Source organism: Silurus meridionalis, chromosome 11, assembly GCF_014805685.1.
Source record: "Silurus meridionalis isolate SWU-2019-XX chromosome 11, ASM1480568v1, whole genome shotgun sequence".
In the NCBI taxonomy this organism is placed as follows: domain Eukaryota; kingdom Metazoa; phylum Chordata; class Actinopteri; order Siluriformes; family Siluridae; genus Silurus; species Silurus meridionalis.
In genome coordinates, this window is record NC_060894.1 from 8364908 (window position 1) to 8374469 (window position 9562).

At 37.5% G+C, this 9562-nt stretch overlaps 1 protein-coding gene across 1 annotated transcript; it reads left to right on the forward strand.

The window, feature by feature from the left end:
* The first annotated feature begins 1487 nt into the window (after positions 1 to 1487).
* On the forward strand, positions 1488 to 9308 carry slc1a3b (solute carrier family 1 member 3b). Its single transcript, XM_046861520.1, has 10 exons — positions 1488 to 1685; positions 2124 to 2376; positions 2687 to 2824; positions 4450 to 4654; positions 4742 to 4784; positions 5762 to 6033; positions 6173 to 6406; positions 6508 to 6702; positions 7158 to 7292; positions 7765 to 9308. The coding sequence occupies exons 2-10, from the start codon at positions 2196 to 2198 to the stop codon at positions 7973 to 7975; spliced, it is 1614 nt and encodes a 537-aa protein (XP_046717476.1). The 5' UTR covers positions 1488 to 1685; positions 2124 to 2195; the 3' UTR covers positions 7976 to 9308.
* Positions 9309 to 9562: the final 254 nt, after the last annotated feature.

Consider the following 9562-nt stretch of genomic DNA (forward strand, 5'->3'; position numbering starts at 1 on the left):
TGTAAGGCAGGCACTGTTTATGATTACTCTGAAAATGGAGTGACAAAACCAGGGTCCAAGTGAACACATTATTTATTTATGTATTTATTTTTTAATCAAGCTCTTACAAAACAACTAGCAAATAATTACAAGAACAGTCTTAATAGACATGTTGGGCTTTTCCTGAGATAATATAGCACTTAAGGATAAAATGATGAAAATGACAAATGATGAAAATACACAAAATGAATGAATGTGTAATTGTGAAAGTCTGATCATACTACAAAACACAACTGGCCAAATGTTTACATGGAATTTCATATAATGTAAAGACAAATGTAAGTGAAGAAACACTGTAAGATGGTGGACAGTTTGGATAAAGACCAACTGCACTGTATCTCCAGGCAACTGATGATGAAAGTACCATTTGTTCCCTGTGTGGGAGAGGTTATTCTGTGGCCCTGCTTTCCCCCCACTACTCCAAGCTCCTATCTTTATTTGGAAGTACTTTAAGATGGTCTGCCTTTCCAAACCCCAGAGAGAGGACAGTGAAAGGGTGGAGAAAGAAAAGAGGGTGGCATGATGAGTGGCATTTCACTTTTGAGAAAATGTGTCTGGTGTTTACCTCAAAACTTGCAAATGTTATGTCACACATGATCTCATGTTTCCATTCCATACAAATTAGGTTGGATTTTTTTTTTTCTCCGGATGGGTCCCACATAGCATCTCCGAACACAAACATTCAGTGTTCAAAGCAGGACCCAAATATATGGAGGTTGTATGTTTGGATAGATTTTACGGAGAAAAGCATGATTCTGGGTATTGATTCTGAGCCTTACAAGTTGTGGTGTGCTTTCAAAATGCATAATGATATAGAGTTTTTGTGAGAGATTTGTTCTTTGAGTTTATGTGTTGTGCAAGATGTATGTAATTGTATTGCTCGTTATGTGTAATGCATTAAACCATGCAGATACAGGTCAAGAGCTTCAGTTTACATTGGATATAAGAATGTGATTTGTTGATGTTTCGGTTTTATTATTGCTGAAAATGCTGAAAAAGCAGATTTGTGCCAAATACTGTTTGAATATAAAGGTCAGAGGAGATGACAAGTAGCTTAGATGACCATCTTTTTACAAATGTGGAGTCAAAATGTAAATCTAGGTTACAGTGGGCACCCAAACTGGGCATTTAAAAAAACAACAAAAAAAAAACATCACAAATTGAATATTATTAATGCAGCTTTTTCAATATGTATATCAAGTATGTAACACAGTAAACATAAGACTATTATAAGATTATAAAATTATTTAAAATATATAATTAATAAATAATTGAAGCCAGTTGTGGAATAAAAAGAACAAGATGAGCTTTGGCTCACTAAGAATAATTGTTATTGCCATCAATAGTGCAAGCTTTCTCCCCACCCCAATACTGTTGATCAAGTTCGCCCCTTCCACTTCACCCTCCCTTTGTCTCCCTTTGTAATCTCCTCCCCTTGTGAGCTGAGGGTGTTGTGGGAACATCTCAGCTGCTGAAGCTGGCATCACCTCCATCATTCTACACACTGCTTCTTAGTCAGGACGGACAAGTTCCACCACTGCACCACTGAAGAACACTTTAAGTCCTCTAGCACATACGGATCAACTCTTCAACATACCAACTGAGTGATTATTATTACAGTGTGGAGACTGAGTGTGCTGAGTAGAGTAAGTGTGGTAATCATTCTCTCCATTTATTCTACTTTTAATGCTATTTCTTATTGATTGACTTATAGATGAGTTTGGATTTGAACTTTAGAAAATGTTTAATCATTACACAGGCTGTGCTTTGATTTTTTTTCCAGTGAGAACGTATGCTAAATGATTGCAATCTGGTTTAGTCAGTAACTTCCATGTTCAGAATGAGGCAGGCTCAGGTCTTAGACACAAAAAACACTCATCAGTTATTTACATGTGACTAAATATGCATGATGCTTCACTTTAATTATTTTCCATTGTTGAATATAAAAACAGATGCACATATGCAAGTCAAAAGCCAGTGGATTTTTTTTCTGAACACAGCTGACTCGCTTTGTTTTTTTTGTTTGTTCCTGCCTGTAGACAGTTTAATTGTAAAAAATTAAAAATAACACATTTTCTTCTCAGATCAGTAAGCTTGCTCTGTCAGGTCAGACTGCAGATTTGTCCAGAGTTTAGAGATAGGTCAAAGCAGCGACCATGACCAAAAGCACCGGGGAGAAGCCTCGCTCTCGCAGCCGGGTGCAGCGGATTCGTGAGGATATCCAACTGCGTTCCCTGAAGGCCAAGAAGAAAGTAGCGGACATCACCAAAGACGATGTTAAGACCTTTTTGAGGAGGAATGCATTTGTGCTGTTTACCATCGCGGCAGTTCTTCTTGGCAAGCACATTCTCTCATTTCTTTAAACTGACATATATTTTAAATACTTCACATCATACATAACCAGGGTAAACTGTATGCATAAATATTACTTTTCTTTAAGAAAAGACAACTTCTACCTTTTTGAAAGTCTTTGTAAACATTTTAGTAGCATTTTGTTAGCATTTGAGTAGCATCTGATCTTAAGTAAGTATTAAAACAAATAAAAACAGTGCAAAAGCCAATATAGGAAGCTATGTTGTACATGCTGTATATAATGACTTTATAATGTCATAAAAAACATAATCATTGACGTTCTTTTTGTGATCAGGCATCATACTTGGATTTACCCTGCGGCCATATAAGATGTCCTACAGAGAGGTAAAATATTTTTCCTTCCCCGGAGAGCTCTTGATGCGCATGCTCCAGATGTTGGTCCTCCCCTTGCTGGTGTCCAGTCTGATCACAGGTTTGTATGAAAGAACAATATCAACAACTAATCCCTTTATAGTTTATCACCTGATGCAAAAACTATGGCAACATTTTTGCATATAAAACCTGCAATTCCTAATGCTCTAATGGAAAAATTACTTATTTGAAGTCACATCACTGAAAATACTATTCGCAAATCTTAGCTCAGGCTGGTATTGTGTTGTAACGATCATTGGTACATGGTGAGATTAGATGATGTTTTTCTCAGTAAAATTAAAATTAGGACATCATGTGTGATGCACGTAGAACTCCATTTTTCTGCCATCGACAGAGTGCCTTCATTGTAGGTGCAGTTCAAGAAATGGCTGGAATGAAGCAGAGGTTGTCCTGAGAAGTCAAAGAAACCTAGACTAGGTTTTGCAGCTCATCAGTGCTGTGAAGTTTGTGATGGGTCAAACTAAGCCTAACTCCTTTGTATACTCCTTCCTGCTTCGTTTCACCCATATAAAAGATACAAAGTGCCCTTCTCCTCTCGCATCAAATCTATATTGTCCTGTTGCATTCCATGGACACACATGCAGAGGGTTAGAAAAACAGTCTGTTAATCACAGTAACATACAATTCTTGTTTTTCATGAAAATTATCGATATGGGATATGGCATCGACCTCTATTTAGAGGTCAGTTTGATTGCTCTATTCCCAAATGCCTCTATTCTGTCAGGGGCTGAGGAGGGCCATGAGGGTGACATATAAGACAGAGCTGTTTTGCCCTGTCTACTCTTAGTATTTATTTATTTTTTTGTACCTAAATTGAGTGACTGGGTTCTTTTTGGTTTGGCTAAAAAACGGTGTTTCCGTGGAGATGCAGAGAGCCACTGAAGGTTTGGGCAGGTGAAGGAGTTTCTCAGCCTTGTCACAGAAGGAAAAAGTGAGGAGAGAGAGAGAGAGAGAGAGAGAGAGAGAGAGAGAGAGAGAGAGAGAGAGAGAGAGACAGTGGGTTAAGGGTGATGAGAAGTGTAGGACTGAAGAAAAGAGGGGTGTGGCTGAGAGAATAGGAAAACATGAACTGAAAGAAAAGGCCTCCAACAAGGCTGCCCTCAACAGGATTAAAAGAACACATACATCTCCTTTTCACACAATAGACGCTTTTTTCACTGATGTGAATGCAACATAACAGCTTTCAGCACAGTTTTTTTTCTGATGCTTTCTTTTGGGGCCATGCCATGGAAACCTTTAAAACCACATGATTCATACTTTATTTCTTCAATTTTGTCTGACTTCCACTTTTAAAGAAAAAAACTGCTTAAACAAGCAAGAATGGCAAAGTAGCCCACAATGGATAATGTTTTAAACTAGTTTGTGCTAGTTTGCTGCTGACCAAACATCCTGGTCATGGGTGGTAAATCCGATCTTGGTGGTGTAGCAAACATGGTAATGGTGGTTGCTTGCTTGCTATTTCTGTAACTCCTCTAGTGAAACACTGATCTGTGTAGCTAAATTCATTGGTACTGAAATTAAAAGTTTCTGGCTCTCTTTTTCCCATCAACCCCTTCCTGGGTTCTTGATGTAACAAAGCACCTGGCTACACAAATCAATAAATTATAGGTCATTTTGCATCAGAAGTTAGCACTACCCTGATTTGATCAAGCATTTGCTCACCAGGCATGGCAGCACTTGACAGTCGAGCTTCAGGGAAGATGGGGATGCGAGCTGTGGTGTACTACATGACCACAACATTCATCGCTGTGTTCATTGGAATCATCATGGTACTCATCATTCACCCCGGCAAAGGCTCCAAAGATGAGTTTGCTCAGCAGCAGAAAATCGAGCAAATAAGTCCTGCTGATGCCTTCCTGGACTTGATCAGGTAATGCAGAACATACTTGCCTATGAGTTGTGACATATGACCTAAAGTCTATGACTAATTCAGGTTTTTTGTTTTTTTCTTTTTCAGAAATATGTTTCCTCCCAACTTGGTTCAAGCTTGCACACAGCAGGTAGATATTGTCTGGACAGCTTTATTGTCTAATGTAACTGATTTTCTCAAGCACATATTCTTGGCTGACACTGTTACAGGTTTGTTCTGCAAACTAATATTATATTTGAATCTCAAAATATGTCTAAAACAAAGATGTGGTCATGGGATAATGTTTTCTTTTACTTTTTGTACATTTGGTTCCTTGTTGGGCAGGAAACCAGTTTCTCATGATATTTAATGAGGCTTTGATTTCAAGTTTTTTAGAGGTTGATCAAAAAGCTTTAGTGAAGAATATATTATTACTATTGAATACACCCAGCTTCTGAGGGAGCTGTCACTGTTTTAATGGTGCAGTCATGTATAACAACTAATGACAAAGTATTAGCTTTTTTCATAGAGGACAAAATACTTAACTTTAGATCCTAGGAAAGGGAGGTGCAAGACCCATTTAGCATTTTGATAGAATAGATTGTAAAATTAAGAAGACACAGCTGTGGGTAGAGTGTTGGCAGGAAAGCAACACCATGGTCGGACGTTATGGGGAAGAAGGGGTTTGGAAACCAAGAGAATGAGAACTGCTGGGGCCCACACAATGACATGGATGGCACAGTGGAAAAGATACTGTGGTCCGGACATGCTCCACAGGAACATATTAGTGCCAGCTGGATCTGAGAGAATACATTTCACTAAAATTAAATGGAGCATTGTTTCATTCATATTTATGCAGATTTACATGGCAAACAAAACATTGGTCTTGCATATAGATCTCCATTTACATTTACTAGTTCCCATCTAATACAATGCTATTATGTAATAGAAAATATATAGTGGTTTATTGTATAACAGTAGTAAAAAGTACTGTTGAATATCTATTTACAATTTACTGTTTGATAAAGTGGGAATACAACTATACAACTATGTATCTGGTCTGTTTTTACTTAGTTTAGATTTCTTGTACATTTCTCTAATTGTGTCCTTTAATCCATCTCCCCACAGTTCAAAACCAAATATGGCAAAAGAATTGTACATGTGAAGGTGATCGTGAATGAGAGCATTTTCAACCTGACCAATGCCACCCAAGAAATTGCTAAGGAAGAGATCATCCCAATTCCTGGCACAGCAAGTGGAGTCAACGCCCTCGGCCTGGTAGTGTTCTCCATGTGTTTTGGCCTGATCATTGGGAATATGAAGGAGGAGGGCCAAGCCCTTAGGGATTTTTTTGATTCTCTCAACGAGGCCATTATGCGTCTAGTGGCTTTCATCATGTGGTGGGTGTTGTTATGCATGAACCAAATTATAATGGGTCACATTGCATTCTATTATTAGCACTATATACAGGTGGTAATTTCAATAGAATTGTATTTGAAGACAATTATATCGCATTAACTTGATTTTTGCTCGTTGAAGGTATGCACCCATTGGTATCCTCTTTTTGATCGCTGGCAAAATTGTGGAAATGGACGATATCACTGAAATGGGAGGGCAACTAGGAATGTACACCGTGACTGTCATCATAGGCCTCCTAATCCACGGAATTATTATTCTACCCACTCTCTACTTTGTAATCACCCGGAAGAACCCTTTCATCTTTATCACTGGCTTATTGCAGGCTTTAATCACCGCCTTGGGAACATCATCCAGGTAAATCTGAAAAGCAACTTCTGAGACCAAATCTCTAAAATTGCTAAAACTGTTGTGTTAAAACTTGCACTCTTATTTTCCTCTTGTGCCTGCTTTTCCAGTTCAGCCACTCTGCCCGTTACATTCAAGTGCTTAGAGGAGAACAATAAAGTTGACAAAAGGGTGACCCGCTTTGTGCTGCCAGTTGGTGCTACCATAAACATGGACGGAACGGCGCTGTATGAGGCACTGGCTGCCATTTTTATCGCCCAGGTCAACAACATGGAGATGAACTTCGGACAGATCATAACTATTAGGTGGAAATATTTGCAATATATAAATGTTTTGTTTATTTAAATATGTTGAAAAAAATATCTGCTTTCACAAACAAAAAGTTGACCAATTCATTAGCATTCACTATGAACAGTAAAACTTTGTATAATACTTATAATATATTTATGTCTCAGGAAAAACCCCCAGATAAGAACCATTTATTGAAATATGTTTGAACATTTTTCAGAATTCCAAATATAAAGAGTAAATGGCACTCGGACAGTCTCTAAAAAAATTAAGTTAAGAAAATATTTGTTTTAAATCAGTTTCAGAATATCAGTTTCACAAAGCTGATATATAACATTGAATGGCATTTATTGTTGTATAACAAGCTAAAAACTATTAATATTATTCATGTTATACAAACCATTGTAGATCAACTCACTAGGATGTACTTCAGACTCCCATGCTATGATAGTTCTTTTGTTTATTTGCCCAGCATCACAGCCACAGCTGCCAGTATTGGAGCAGCTGGAATTCCCCAGGCTGGACTGGTCACCATGGTCATTGTGCTAACCTCGGTTGGCCTCCCTACTGATGACATCAGCCTTATCATTGCAGTTGATTGGTTCCTGTGAGTAATACGCAGTCTTTTATATCAATGACCAATTGCTATTTGTATATTATTATTACATAATTATGAATCAGTAGTGACATATTTAACTAAGGCTTTCCTTTGAAACTTAATTCCTAACATTAAGCTTTCTAACACGTGGTTGATATTTTTTCCTGTATCTACCCTAGTGACACACTTCTAAATGCCCATGAGTCTTGCTCTATTTTTTGGGGAGAATTTCATGTAATTTCAGTTGGTTTTAACATAGAAACATAATTAGGTTAGGCAAATTAATCATTCCAAATAGAATCCCCTTCCCATAAATTGCAGAGTTAATTGGGTAGGAAAAAGTCCTAGCTCCTAAACTGGGGTGGATAATTTAAAAAGTAAGTACAAGCACCTTTAGACTGAGGAAGAACAGTAAAAAATTATAATGATTAAATAAAGGTGATGATTCTGATGTTGATGGAGATGGTGATGCTCTTTACAGAGACCGGCTGCGCACAACGACAAACGTGCTGGGCGACTCTATAGGAGCAGGCATTGTGGAGTTCCTGTCTCAAGATGAGCTGCAGAACGCCGATTTGGAGTTGGGCAACTCTGTATTGGAGGAGAACGAATTGAAGAAGCCTTACCAGAAGATTCCTCAAGAAAACGAGTATGAGAACGAGAAACCTCCAGACAGCGAAACCAAGATGTAGTCCTGTTGCGGTGTGTGTGCCTATACAGGGATTTCTCAGAATCTTTAAATGTGTGTGTGTGTGTGTGTGTGTGTGTGTGTGTGTGTGTGTGTGTGTGTGTGTGTGTGTGTGTGTGTGTAAGAGAGAGAGAAAGAGAGAGAAAGAGAGAGAGCATGAGTGTTATTTCTTTTTCATAGGCTACTTTTGGTACTTTTCCATTCCTTACTTACTGTATCTGTGTCTCGTTTCCAGTATTCATCTATTCCTTATTTTACGTTATTCATCACTCATGAATCAATTAAGATTTATTGTTAATATTATGACTGGGCACATTGAAGAAAGGATAACCTGCTGGAATTGGAAGGTTTGGGCGGTAGAGAAGGTTTAGATAGGTAAGACAAGATGGTGGACTCTAAAAAGTAAAGTAGAGATTTGAATTGGGAGAAAAATCATGATGTTTAACCTGAAGATTGTAATGTAAAAGCAACTGAATGAAACTAGATGGTTGTGTGTCACATGATTAAACGATTTACTTGATCGATTGGACAAAAAATGGGCTGGTTAATTATTTGTCTAAAGCATTGTACTGGTTTTGGACTTAAATGTATTAAACACTACATAATAAAAAATGCTTGCATGCTTCTCTATTTTGCCCCTGTTTTTAAAATCACCATTTTTTTTGTAAAATGTCAACTAGCTTTATAAGGCTTTGATTTATTCACTCAGTCAAAAAAGTGGTGTTAAGATTTGCTTTGTTTTCTTTGTACTCACCTTGTCTTTATTGTAATGCTGGTAGAATCATGTCCATGATATTTCTAAATACATACTGGCATTTATTTCCCTCGCTTATCTCTAGATTATCCTGGTAGCAGACTTGAAACTGTTTGAATTGAAATGCTACACCTTTGCTGCCATTTGCTAACATAAATAGATTATATACTGTATATATATTTTCTAAATAGCATATTGTGTAATAATACAGCTTTGAAGAGTTAATAGATATCATGAAGGACATTGTGATGTCTCCTGAGACTGCAATGAGCTAGAACAGAGTGTGAATGTTGGGAAGCAGATACATTCAGGGTCCGATATTACAGATACAAACAAGCTGAGCCCCTACTAACTCACTCGAATGGAAAACTGTGATCTTTGCTTCTTTTTTTGTTGTGTCTACAGGAATTTTGTTTGTCCTGTTGGTTATTTGCCCCTTTGATCTATACACACACACACACACACACACACACACACAAAATGAAATACTGTATGTGTTTTCAGTCTACACTGAATTAAATGAAACTGTAGTATTTGTCTATGGTAAATATAGTTTTGAATAAAATTTAAAATAAAAAGGAAAGATGGTGTTGTATGTATTCGTGCATATGTGTGTGTGTGTGTGTGTGTGTGTGTGCGTGCGTGTGTGTGTGTGTGTGTGTGTGTGTGTGTGTGTGTGTGTGTGTGTGTGATCCTGGTCGACTAAAACTCTGACTAATCCAAAGAATTGATTCTAAGTCATGTCTAATAATATATATATAATAAAAAACTAATTTAAGGAATCCTATGAGAACTTGTTCAACAAAAACACTGCTGTGAAAGATTACCCATAAAGAA